The 14,466-nt window shown below is 37.4% G+C and overlaps 1 protein-coding gene across 1 annotated transcript in view; it reads left to right on the forward strand.

Annotated features, from left to right (window-relative positions):
* The first annotated feature begins 2,121 nt into the window (after positions 1 to 2,121).
* LOC107578578 (protein CEPU-1-like) overlaps positions 2,122 to 14,466 on the forward strand; it is a 273,529-nt gene continuing 261,184 nt past the window's right edge. Inside the window, exon 1 of the mRNA XM_016264527.1 lies at positions 2,122 to 2,408. Coding sequence (XP_016120013.1) covers positions 2,210 to 2,408 — 199 coding nt within the window. The 5' untranslated portion in view covers positions 2,122 to 2,209. The remainder of the gene's footprint in view (positions 2,409 to 14,466) is intronic.

Below are 14,466 nucleotides of genomic sequence, written 5' to 3' on the forward strand. Positions count from 1 at the left end.
TCTTCTAGAGTCTTTCATTTCTCTAAGCGTGCTCTGGTCGTATAGTCTGCTCTGTCAAAAGGCGAAAGTGCTGGACAGACTCATCTGGAGGACTGAAATTCTCAGAGCGTTCTTACAATTCAGTTTGGTTGCAGTAGATTAACTGACTCTGCCTGATGTCTGGTTATATCGAGCAACGGCTTTCCCTAGGGCAACAATACAGGGCTATATGCTGCCAGTCTGTAGTGCCAGAAAGAAACCAATTTATTTGAACTGATATAAACACAACAAGCAGTGCTGAAACGAAAATCAAGCAAGTTTGATTAGTGCTAGAGTTATTTGAACAAACCAAACTTACCATTTAAACTTATATTGTGTGTGCCTCAAATCATTCGGTTTGTTGATACTTTTCAGAGTGATCAGACTTACAATTTTCACTCAAAGTGGGTGAAAATAACATTGGATTTTTATCTCTAGGCTTTTTAAGTAGGTACAGTAAACAACAATCTAACAACAACCCAGAACTCCCTAGCAATCATAGCAACAACTTAATATCTAATCAGTGAGATTCGCATTGTTTCGGAATCTCCATGCAGAATTCACATGTTGTTTGCAACTTGTTTGCTTTGGTTCTGGCTCAAATGATCATTTACTTGTAACAAAACGCTGCTACTCATTCTAACCGACTGAAGCTTGTTATCAAGGTTGCAGGCAGTGTATTTGTGTCAGAGATGTCAATGAATATATTAATCTTTATGCCATGGCTTGACGTACTCAGTTAAGCAGAATTGTCAAATAATCAATTTTTCCCGCACATTTCATTTTCTGCCAAATGGTTTGCAGCAATTCCGACTCTGAATTGCTTAAGGTCTTCTTTTAAATTCTTCATATGACGTAAAGTGTTTCATTGACATTGGAGATGACAAGCAGTTTCACTTGACTGAGCTGGTTAATGATTTTTCACATTCACATTCAAAGCCAAATTTAACAGCAAGTCACCTGCTGAAGTCTTCCAAGGAGGAACAACGGAAAGCCAATATTACATGATTAATTTATGTTCACCTTTTGAACACCAGACGCAGTTACAATGGAATGCAGCAATCACAAAATATTTATTCACTTTCTCAACCTGTTTCTAAAGTGGTGTTTCACACCTAACAAAAACAATTAATTATAGTGCATCTCTAAAGTGGATGCTGGCCTGTTTTGCTGACATGAGGAAGTGTACACATGTATTTAGATTGTATTAATGGCTCTTGGAAGTAGGCCAACATTTGTTTATTTGATTCACCAATTGGCAGGAGAAAATCATGTAATGTTATTAATGATCTTCTGATGTTTCTCATAGGCCCACTTCCTCAGACCATAAACAGTGCTTAGGAGAGACCAGTGAATTTTGTAAGTTGTAACATGGTCAGTTTAACCAATTAGAAATGGAAATGATTTGAACATGACTATATAACCAACGTATATACACACACACACATATATATATATATATATGGTATGATTAAGTGCATTTGCATTGAATAATTTGTGGTAATCACAATTATTGTTATTATTAGTTTTTTTATATATATTTTTAATTCTTCATATGACGTAAAGTGTTTCATTGACATTGGAGATGACAAGCAGTTTCACTTGACTGAGCTGGTTAATGATTTTATATATTTATTTTTATATTATATATATATTTTTTATTAAATTGATTATATTATAGGATTAAAGTTTATATATATATATATATATATAAACTTTATATACAGTATATACACACACGCTTTAATTTCTGCTACAAATTTGAGTAGCTTTAATTTAAAATGTTATTTAAGATACTCTAATTTGTAGCAGACATATATGGTAATATTATATTAAAGTTGGAGACACGGTGTTACAGACATTGAAACAAAATATTCCACTAATAGCCAAACGAACCAATTTCGAGACAGTAGGGTACATTAATTTCAAGATTAAAATTAAAACCAGTGCTAAATAATAATTCGACAACAGTATTATTAAATGATTAAGCAATAAGACAAACGGCCTGGGGATATGCAGCAAATACAAGATTAGGAAACTAACCCAAGCATTGCAATTCAAACGCAAAGTCACATTACTTGAGCAAATGAAAACAGCGGGTTCTTGTAATCCTGTGGAAGCCTATCCAAACAGTCCCATAAACAATACCTCACTGAAGGAGGGACTTCTCAGCGCCTGCGTAGGTGAGTGAATGAGTAAGTGCCTACTTCACAGTTACTTGGAGCCTGGGACTACACTTCCACTTATTCCTCCGGATTTTCAAATTGGTATTTGCAAGAAGGAAAACAATCACGCAGACCTCACGCGCACTCGATTCGCTTCAGACGCCATGCAGAATCCCGTGTACTGGGTCGTCCTGGCTGGAATATCCATCGCTTTGATTCAACAAGGTAAGATATTTTCAGGAGATTTAAATTTAATCCGGAAAGTGTTTTTTTTCATTGGCTTTGAGTGGAGATTGTTGTACGCATCTCGTGTTGGACGCGCTCGCAATCAATGAAGACAAGTCCAACTCTGTGGCATTATGCGGTTTGTTGATTCAACAAGGTAAGATATTTTCAGGAGATTTAAATTTAATCCGGAAAGTGTTTTGAGTGGAGATTGTTGTACGCATCTCGTGTTGGACGCGCTCGCAATCAATGAAGACAAGTCCAACTCTGTGGCATTATGCGGTTTCAAACTGTTACGATGGGCGTAATTATGTTTGACGTATTTTCAGCATTTTAGACGGAGGACTGGTGGATTGACTTCATATTCGCGTTTGAAAGTTTTGTGAAAAGCGCACTGGAGATGGTGAGAGGACGCGGTCCTTCCAAACGCGTGCACTTGTTTCACATCTGCGTGACTGCGCAACAATGTAATGAGTGAGTTTGGAGAGCAGCTCCCATCTTTTAGTTTCTGATCAACTGGTTTAAGTTGGTTGCAGAGATATACTGTGTTTTGCATAGCTGAGTTAAGACGGGCTAATCTGCCGAGGCAACGAGCCCGTGCTTAACATATGCCCTGTCAGGAGGACGCGTCAGTGGTCTCTCTTGCTTGTTAAGAGTAATGTGTGCATTTTATATAAGAGGGGTAGATCACTAAAAATGTCAAATTCTGTCATCATTTACTTACCCTCGTCTTTCAGAACCCACACATGGAGAAAAGTAGGAACGTGATATGGCTGACTTTTTCCAGGCAAAGAATGAATGGGGGTGAATGTCAAATATATTTATAAAAAATAATTATAAAAGTAGTCTGTATGTCTCATGTGTTTAGTCTTCTGAAGACTTACGATAACGATAATGTGTGAGGAACAGACCGAATATTAAGTCGTTATTCATTGAAAATCATGAATTCCGCTGTACAGTAGCTCTCCCAGGGAATGTTCAGGACTGAAGAAGATCATGTCCGATTCGTAAATGAACGATTCGCGTTTTGGATTTTTTAAGGAATTGATTTATCCAGTTCAGCTAACCAGTTCAGTTAAAAGATCTGAATTGTTTGTTTGTAAGTCAGATTGTTTTGATTCATAAGTTCGACCTGTCCCATATGGCACCCTAAACCCTCACAGTCATCCTCTGAGTCCCTGTCTCAAATCGCACCCTAAACCCTTGTGGTCTTCCTCTGAGTCCATACTTTCATGACGTAATGCCGCTTTGACTGTTGGGTAGAAGTCTGTTGGGGAGCTCGCCTCAGTGCGGACTCAGCAGAAGTGTGCAAAGGGGGTGCTCGCCAACACCCTTCTGAAAGCTAAAATGATGAATGGGACACCCTATGGTCTTGTGGATTGCAAGACTGTAAGTGCACATGAAGTGTGCCATTTGGGACAGTCCACATTTGCCTGAGTCCACACTTTTGTAACTTAATGGCGCTTTGACTGGGTAGAAGTTAGTTACGGAGCTCGCCTCAGTGCGGACGCGGCACAAGTATGCAAAAAGCAAAAATGACGAATCGAACACCCTACAGTCTTCTGAAATGAATGGACACGGGCACATGTGGTGGTCATTGTTAGTCCGCAAGAGCAAATTAAGTTTGTCGTTTGGGACAGGGCCTTCATATGTACTTGTGGTCTTGTAGACTTACAATGGCCGCCAAGTGTGCATGTCAGTTAAGTCCAGTGGTGTAGTACTCAAGACCGATCTTAAGACCATTTTTTGAAGCTCTTGTCTTAGTCTCAACCTAATTTGTACGCGGTCATGTCTTGGCTAAAGGACTAAAACGACTCTGTATTTTATTTCAAGACCAGTCAAGACCACAACTGTAGGGATATCACAAAACTTGCCAGTGCATTGTCTGATTTATTTGTTAACATCATTAATGTGATGATGTAAAACTTACTGAACATAAGCAATATCACAAGAGCAAGAGAGCTGTTTTCACAAATATGAACACGATTGCAAACCGTGATATTGATTTTATCCTGTTAGCTTTCCACTGTACCACCCGTGGTACACTGCGTGTTTTTGAGGGTTAACTTCATGACATATAACAACTAAAAAAAAAGCGAAACATGTCACATATATTTGGAAAGCTGAGATTCTTGTGATTCAAATGATGCAAACTTTTTAAAGATACAATCAACACAGCAGGTACAATCAGTGTCTTTGTCAGACCACCAACAAGGCTTCATGCTGCGATCCCATTGTGTTTTCCAGCTAATAGCTCTCAGCTATAGTCATCTGCAGGCATCTGTTTACAAAAAAATGTAGGCGGAATGTTTTTATCCTTTTTCAGTGTGTTCAAACAAAGTTCTGTTACTCAATACCAGTAAGACTTACAGGGATTCTTGTTCTGTTTAGGAACAAACCTCAGAGTGTCCCCTTTCGAAAGAGACCAAAACCATGCATATACTCCAAATCGTTCAAGAACAGCATGCAATTTACTTTGGGTATGCCTTTTTTAGGCGTTTAGGCAAATTTCACAGGAATGCTAAGGGGTTATACAAATGTTCAATAAAGAAGAAGTTAATATTAAGTGAATTACATTTTAGACACAATTTTAATTATTATTATTATTATTATTCAGTTTTTGTGGCTATTTCTGGAAGGAAAGTAGTTCCAAACAAATCCATAGCAGAACTGTTGTGTTTCTGAGCAACACACAGCAGTGTTTCATTACTAAATAAATCAGCTGCTTTGAACGAATCGTTTGAATAAATTATTCTGAGACACACTCAAGTGATTTGCCACCACCTCAGCTACTGGCAGTTTTAGTCTGATATTCATATTCATTTTATTTTTCCATCATATTTCAATATTCAACATTTTATTTGAAAAACGTTAATCTCAACAATATTTCAGCAGTTGTAATTGTACCAATTCAGATGCAGCCTCTGCAGTGCAAAGATTAATTCTATTGTTAGTGATTTCATTTGATTGGTAACTGCTCTATATAGTCTTATTATTCTAATTGTATTTATTGATTAAATATTAGAGATTTTTCAGGCTGTAAATGTGGATCTTTCAGATGAATTTGAGAATTCAAGTTCAAGTTTCTCTTTTATTGTCTCCCTTAGGAGAACTGACTTTACAATAGTTGTAATACAGAGAAATGAAAGTCTATGGCTGGATGATATAGTTGAAATGATTTCGCTGACCATATGAAATTAAACAACATAATGAATGTCTAGGGGATTTTTATTTGGCCATTAAGTTTCTGTATTGTGTCATTAGACTTCAGTTAATTTGCATTTGTAATCTTAATTTTGTGGAAAAATCCCTTAACTTATAGCAGTCACATACTTATGAACTATTCTATGCCATTTTATACACAGTATGAGTTATGTGCTTACTGAAATGTCCAACATGAATTGCACTTTTAACCAGATGATGTGCTAATTTAACAAAAAAAATTATAAAAATGGAATGTTGGGCACTAAATTCACTCACTGTTTTCCTTGTATATCAACTAAAAAACGGCGGTCAGACCCTCTTAACTTTTCCATGAGCATCAATCCTGCTTGTTTATTCCGCAAGTACTGAACAAAATAGGCTTCATATATGTTCTAATGTGGCCCCATCACTCTTCATTAAACATCTGCTGCAATGACGTGAGAAGATTCTGTCAGACATTGTGCTCATTCACAAAAGCTGTTGCAGAGAAGTTCAGCATTGTGTCCAGTGAGTGATTCTGTGAAGTATGAATGACCCAGAGGTTTAGATTAGGACTTGGTGCAGTGAACATCCATACATGCGGCTATTCATGGGTTGTCACGTCTGAAGAATGCAGCCTTCATAAGTTGGCTGTCCAATATTGCTGTCTCTATTTAACCAACATGTCAAACAAAATGCTATTGAAAAATGCTGACGTTTCAAATACTCCCTCACGAACAATTAAGTGATTGTTCAAAGCCTTGAGCATTTTAATACTAGGAATCCTGGAAGAAACTGCATTTTCTGACCTATATTTATGTCTTGTACAGTGTCCAAAATGGTATGTTTAGGGTTTGAATTCTGTGACGTTAATGGCTGTTTCTTTTCATGTTTCTGGAGCCCCACTGTTCTGAAGCTAATAATAAGTCGTGTTTTAGCCAGTGCTTTGTTACTTTGGAATCTCTTTCAAAACGGCTGGAACATACATACCCTTTCTCTTGAAGCATTAATGAACCTGTCAAACTCATCCCTGCTGCAATCACAGAGAAGTAGAAATCTGTTTGAGGAGTTGACCAGGTTTACATTTCACTGCAAGCTGTGTTCTGTGTAACTGTGTATGTGACAAAAAACTTTAATATTGAATCTTGATGACTTCGACATCTTCAACGTATTATTGTGATTATTGCGACTTCACTGGCAGAGGTCACAAATGACTTGAAACCTGAAATATGAGATATGCCAGCACAGAAATACATGTAAAAATATCCTTGTACATAATATCAGTAATTGTTTAATTAATTGCACTGTTGTACATGAAATCCCTCCAAGATTTGGTTAAAGTAGTGTGGCCAAGTACTCGGAATTAGTGCTCTGCATTTATCCCATCCAAAGTGCACACACACAGCAGTGAACACACACACGGAGCAGTGGGCAGCCATTTTTTGCTGCGGCGCCTGGGGAGCAGTTGGGGGTTCGGTGCCTTGCTCAAGGGCACCTCAGTCGTGGTATTGAAGGTGGAAGAGAGTGCTGTACATTCACTCCCCCCACCTACAATCCCTGCCGGTATGAGACTCGAACCACGACTTCCCCAAGTAGTGCAAGTAGTGCATTCTAAAATGAGCAAGTGATTAAAAGACGCTGTTGTTGTTAAACTGCAAATACTATAGCAGGTGTTCATCCATACTTTTTAATTAGAGGTATACACAGGTCCACTTGGATCTGAAAACCCGGGGTCTGACACGAGACCCGAGCGGGTTCGGATCGAAAACTTCGACGAGTGCCTCGGACACTTAATTACGCTGTGTGTTAATGTAGGGCTTTTCTTTTTTTTGTGTGAAGAAGCCCTTCATCAGAGATTATGTAAATGGTGTTGCAGATAACTCTAGCAAATCCATGATTTATTAGGCTATCAATTGAATATTTATAGAGCTATGATATATTTTTCCAATCGACTGGTCACAATTGAAAGCCGAACTCAGAAATAACTTGTATCCATCAGGCAGTAGGGGTGGGTGATATGAGCTAAAATTCATATCACAATATTTTACAGTCCAGGCTATATCGATATTATATGAGGAAAAAAAATTACAGGCAAAATATTTTAACCTTATATAACTAGAAATAGTGTGTGATTTGGACATAGACCTGAAAAGCATTTTTTTTTTTATTGTGCCATTGTTTTTCTCAAAAAGTGCAAACGTGCAACATGAGGTAGGCCTGCATGAGTTAAATTAAATTAAATATTGTGTGTTTGAGTAGGCCAGTGGTTCCCAAACCTTTTCTGCCGGGCCCCCCTTTTGTACAGAAAAATATTTTCAACTTTCCCTTATGCTCACCAAGGTTATATTTATTTATTAAAAATACAGTAAACACTGTAATATTATGAAATATTGTCAATTTAAATGATCTATTTGAATGTTTTAACATATAGGCTACTGTATTCCTGTGATCAAAGCTGAACTTTCAGCATCATTACACTCCAGTCTTCAGTGTCACATGATCCTTCAGAAATCATTCTAATATATGCTGATTTGCTGCTCAGTAACCATTTCTGATTATTATCAATGTTGTAAACATTTGTGCTGCTTAATATTTTTGAGGAAACTATTTTTTCACGATTCTCTTATGAATATTATTTGAAATTGTTCTTTATGTCAGAGTGCTGGAGTTCGTCAGAAATAGAACGGGGCATCAGTTTACTGTCATGGATTTGTGAACATCACTGGGTTCTATTTGCTTGTCAAATCGCGCCACTCGCGTCTGGTGTAGACACGTTGTTTTGGTATTTGTGAATCTTAAGTATATTCATAATCTGCTTTTCGTTTACCTGGCACTGGAAGTCCTTTCACAAACTTATGTACTACATGCTTAGAGCAGAACCATGCATCGTTCATTTATATTTCTACATGGCTGCCTGCAATACAACTCTGACTCTTCAATCGCGCCATCTAGTGGTCTGTTATTGATACAACCACAACTGCTACAACTGATAATGGAGCGCTCAAGTGTACTGCGAGTCATATTGAGGTAATTTAAATGTCAAATTAATATTTTGCGTTCAATTGTTTACTTATCAGACAAGTGGCCACATGATAAGCGGGAAAATTACGCAGTGTAGTCTTAATCACCCTGAGGTTCAGCTGACTGTACACTATCCCTCAGCCTTGCCGTGCCCCCCCAGTTTGGGAACCACTGTAGTTGGTGATTTGTGCTCTATTAATTTAGTCTGTTACGATGCTCTATGTGTTTGATTACTAATGCCTTGTTTGATTACTAATGCCCATGTAGTACGGCGTTGCACACAGAGGACAAAAACATTCAGCCTCGACTCTTTATCGTCATTTGTGTTAAAATTTGCAAAGTGTAAAAAATTGAACAAAACTATACAAATGACAGGGAAAGCTATGCGCAAACAGAAACACACACACGCACACATATATACATATATTCATTTTTAAAAATAAAAAAAAACTCCCCAGAAAAAAGGGCATTTTCTCTTGAGGAAGAAAAAGGGCAGGTGCTCAAGCCCCCTTTGAGGTCTATGTGTGCACGTGCCTGCACGGTATAGCAAAATCCATATCATGGAGCAACATAATACCGGTAGTCATGTTCATACCATAGCGCCCACCCCTATCAGGCAAGCAATAATATAAAGTAATAAGTAAATAAATAAATGAAAGTAATGGAGCAGCGGCCATCAGTCAGCAGAACACTGGAATTTTTCCTTCCTGACTGAGGGGCTGCAGGCTGTGTACACGTCAATGGCGTTTACGTTCGGGTCCAGTTGGGCTCGAAAATAAATGCCATTGGGTCTGTCTCGGGTCGGGTTTTTCTTTTTATGCGCATGCTCTGATAAGAAGTGATTGGAGTTGATTCGGGTTAGATACAGATTTTAGGACCCGAGAAGACCTCTCTTTTTAATGCTTTTAAGGTCGGAATTTAAACTAGGTTACTTTTTAAATGAATGTTTTTGATCTTATTATGAATAATTCATCCATACATGTGTTTCTTTTCTTTTCTTTCTTTTTAAAAATTTTTTTTAATCAAATATTATAGCTGAATCTTTCAGTGAGAAGGCAGACTTTTTTCTGGTGACATATGCTGGACTCTCCGATCATTTAGTCTGCTTGAACTCCACCCCTTTATTGACTGCAAGCTCACATTCAGACTTTTTCTGGTGAGGTTTGCCAGACTCTCCAATCATTTAGTCCGCTTAAACCCCGACACTTTCTTACTATTGACTGCAAGCTCGCATTCAGATCTGTCTCCATCCAATCAAAAACATAGATTCAAGTCCTGCCCTAAATTTCTTTATTCAGTAATTTGTTTTACTCAGTTGTATGTCACAATTTTGAAAAGAAAGATCTGTTGCTACTTCAGTTCCATCACAACTTTAACAGCCGTTCATTTAACTTTGGTTATTTAAACTATTTTTCTGCTTTATGTGAGAAGATTTTGTTTGTTTGTTTTTTGTTAGTCTGATGCTATATATATATATATATATATATATATATATATATATATAGAGCATATTTTTACACATAATGTATAAGTAATAAAAATAAATTCATTTAAAATCACGTTCCCACAAGATAGTTTTTATATTATTTTATTATTATTATTATGTTATTTTATTCCCAGTTTTCTCATCTTATTACTTTGCTACTAGAAGGTTATTAGTTCATCTTTTATACTTGTTAGTTGCAACCTCAGATACTGTGTTTCTCTAGTGGCCTCGTCTGAACCACAGATCTTGACCAGGTACATCACAGCCGTCAGCAAAACATTTGTTCGTGGTTTTGTTTTGTTTTTTTTCTCTCTAATGTGTTTGTTTAAAGGATACCTGGAGCTGTTCTTTGATGGGTAAAAAATAACCCGCTGTATGCTTGAAGGCGACATTCCAAAGGTGCTGGAATGCAGCTCATTAGCTGTAGCGAGAGAAACGTTTGAAACTGTGATTGCTGTTGATTACTGTGGTGGGCTGTGTAGAGTGATATTAAGATGTGAGAGAGGATCTGAAAATGATTTCATGTGGAATATATTCATAATGGAGCGCTCAGATCTGCAGCCAGTCCATAACATCTCATTGCCTGCTCATCAAATTCAGTATTGTTGGGACAGTGTCTTGTTAGAGCTCTCAGAGAGCTGTATACATCAGGATTTAGTTGAGTGCCTTATTTCAGTTGCCTCTCTGCACTTATTCTTGTACGGTTATTGCAAATACGCTCAAAGAACTGCATGCGCCTCAGCCTGTGCTTCTATTAGAAATGATGAAGATATTTCTCAGGAGAGGTTTAGAGGGAACCTAGAACAGTGCTGATTGGTCCATACATAGTTTTTGACAAAAGACAAGCCCCCATTTTTGCATCAATAATCCCACACCATACAGTGGGATGGCACTTAGTTTAAAATAAAATCTAAATTAGGAAATCCCAGCAGCAACACTAGAAATGATTCACTCCATGACCTGTTTGTATACTCTCTATTGAGCTTTAAAATCAGTTGCTCATTTTATCTTTCCCACCAGGTGGTGAGATTTCCAATTATTTATTTTTATTTCATTTTTCCCAGAGTTTTCTCATCTTTTTGCTTTGCAGCTGGATAGTGTGAGTAGCTTCATAATGTGTGTATTTGTATGCACAGGTATTATAAGAGATTTCATTTCATGTTTACTTTAGTATGCATAAGTTGTTTACTATAGTTTCATCGCATTTCAAGTGATATTTGATCATTTTGCATGATTTGTAATCTTTTCCAGTAGGCCTGTAATTTTAAAATTAAAATACCAATTATGTATCAACCCTCTACAGTAAACTGACCTCATTGTTTATGTTTGGCTGTAGCTCTGAGACTGATGCATAAATATTACAGTGATGCCAATCTATAAAGATTGATTTGGTTGGTGTGGGTCTCGAGGAAGGCGAAGTTATACATTCAAGGGAGCATTTGGGAAGCCAGCATTTAAATGCATGACTTTTCGGACTATTTTTTTAATGGGAAATGAAATTGATTTCCTTCCAAACTTTTATTGGGTCATGTTGAGTCTCTGCTTAAACACCTAGCGCAAATAAATAGAAAGTGACAAATATTTCTCCCTTTTGCACATTGTAATTATGGAACGTGGTGTTAAACAATTTGTGAAGTTGTTCAAAGGTGATGTATATTTGGTTGATTTTTGCCTGTCCTTGGACAGAGATGTGTGATTAGCACCAGGAATGACACGTATCCTCTAGTAAAATTTGATCTCTCCTCTGCCAGCATGACTCTTCAGACAAGAAAAATCAAGGAAACACAGCACCCACTTATAACCAAGCCATGTTTTCCGACACCTTAAAGCCATAGACATGCTCCATTTAGTAACATCCTGTGCTAGCCTCACTTATTTCACGATTCTGTATTTTTATTATTTTTCAAAGAGTTGCATACGTTCATGATATGTCATGATAAATAACAAACGCCTATGGATTTGAGCAGCAAACTTGTTGGCATGGGAAGTCGAGTTAAGAAAAACTTGTCACAGTGTGGCTGTGCTGCAGGATGCTGGTTTCAGTGGGAGAGTCAGAGAACAAAATATGTTCCCCTGGGGTGACTTGTATTCCCTCAAACAGGAAGAACCTCAGTGGAAATCTTCCACAGAATAATAAAAAGGAGTGTAAAGGTTTCGAAAGCCAACCAAAAGTTTCTTAGTATTTTTTAGAATAACTACCGTTTTGTCACTTGCTCATGGTGCTAGCATGATGAGATGATTACATCCTAAACAATAAAGGTTCTTTATTGGTATCTGTGCTTCCATGAAGAACATTTCATTGCACAAAAGTTCTTTATAGTGGAAAAGAGTTCTTCAGATTATTAAAATGTTCTTCAAATTTAGAAAAGTGGTTCTTTTAAGAACTATTCACTGAAAGGATCTTTGGGGAACCCAAAATAGTTCTTTCTAAGGCATCAAATTACTCCTTATGTTATTTCAGACTTATATGGCCTACTTTCTTCTGTGGAACATAAAATGTATTTTTATTTATTTATTTAGCCAAGTACATTTTTATTTGGTGATCAATTATTTTATCTAACCATCTAATTTTCTGTTTTTCTTTGAGCTGCACTAGTTTGCTTGGAGAGAATTGAAAAAGGTAATCAGGATGTCATGGTTTTGAAATTAGTTATTTTCTATAAAGCCTCTACTGTCAGTGTAAACAAAAGCTCCCAAGGGCAAGAGAATGCAGTAGTGAAGACCAATTTCTTTCATAAGCAGAAACACTTGTTAGTCTTGAAAAATTTTCACAGCTGATCTGCGTAATACTTAAGCAAAATAACAACTGTTTGTTTTATTAAAGGGGTCATATGATGCGATTTCAATTTTTATTTTCTCTTTGGAGTGTTACAAGCTTTTGGTGCATAAAGAAGATCTGTAAAGTTGCAAAGACTAAAGTCTCAAATCCAAAGAGATATTCTTTATAAAAGTTAAGAGTCAACCACGCCTACCTAAAACGGCTCGTTCTAACACGCCCCCACATATCTACGTCACAATCTGGGAAGATTTGCATAACGCCACCCAAATGTTCACGCAAAGAAAGAAGGCGTAACTTTTATTCTCGCTGTAGTATTGTTGTTGCTGCCGCTGCCATGCCGTGGAGACACTGTGTGTTTCGTTGTGAAAGCGAAACTACTTTGTTTGGCCTTCCAAAAGAGGACGATATCCGCTTCATCATGCCTAGAGCTGATCCGTGCTGGCCGCTGAGGAAATGCATCAACTTCGCGCGGTGGATCGCCAGATCGGCTTTCACCGTGGATGAAGCGGAGTCCAGCCGGAGTCGTCACATGTGGTTGCCGCCGCAGCTCCTTCGTCGAATCCGCCGGCCGCGCCGTTTTCAAGCTCACCAGCCTCCTCTCACTCAGCCCGCCGGCCGTTCCTCACTCTAGCCGCCGGCCTCTGCTCACTCTAGGCCGCCGCCACGTGTGACGCTGTGTTTCGTTATGAAAGCGAAACTACTTTGTTTGGCCTTCCAAAAGAGGACACGACTAGATATCAGTGGTTAAGTTGTATTTACAACACTGTTTCAGAACACTTCAACCCAAATATTCAGATGTGTGCAGCACATTTTATGGATGACTGCTTCCTGATCCTGATAGAGTAGACTACAATGCCAGCTGTTCTGACTCACAGACTGTAAGTACGCTTTTTATATTTAAAGAATTTGCCACTGATGATTCAAACGCGAGTTTTGGGCAGTGTAGAGTAGCGCTTGTTGTTTGTCATTTCTCTGATCACAAAAGTAGACATGGTTTTATGTTACGTCCGGCCTGACAGGGCATCACAGTATGGGAAGGGGTAGTGATCGACCGATATTGATATTTTATTACTGATACCAATTATTTGCATGTTTATGTGCCCGATAACCGATATGCAGAACCGATATTTATTTACTGTTATAAAGTAAATAAATGACTGAGTGAAGTAAGTCCATACTTCACTTTGGTTTATCGTCCTTTCAGTCATCTTAAAAAAAGTGTTGAAAATTAGCAGTCTTTCATGTTAAATTTAATCTTCACATTACAACAATAAAAAAACATTTTATTTAAAGCATCAGCAGCAACACTAATATTAACAATAAGCAAAATAAATGTAGAAGGTCTAATGTTTTCAAATGGAGAAAATAAATAAAGGAAAGGAGTCATATCAACTTCATTTTAAACTACAGTTTTAGTAGGTTTATAAGATGTTAAATAGGCTAAAGATTGAAGAATAATTCACTGGATAATGTTAATTCACTGAATAATATTCTCTGGAATATTGAAATGAAACAAACAAAACATCATATTTTATTTAATTTCTCAACTGGCATGTTATATCAGAATTACTAATAATGGTTTTGTCGTT

This window comes from Sinocyclocheilus grahami, unplaced genomic scaffold, assembly GCF_001515645.1.
Source record: "Sinocyclocheilus grahami isolate Dianchi unplaced genomic scaffold, SAMN03320097.WGS_v1.1 scaffold32.1, whole genome shotgun sequence".
NCBI lineage: Eukaryota > Metazoa > Chordata > Actinopteri > Cypriniformes > Cyprinidae > Sinocyclocheilus > Sinocyclocheilus grahami.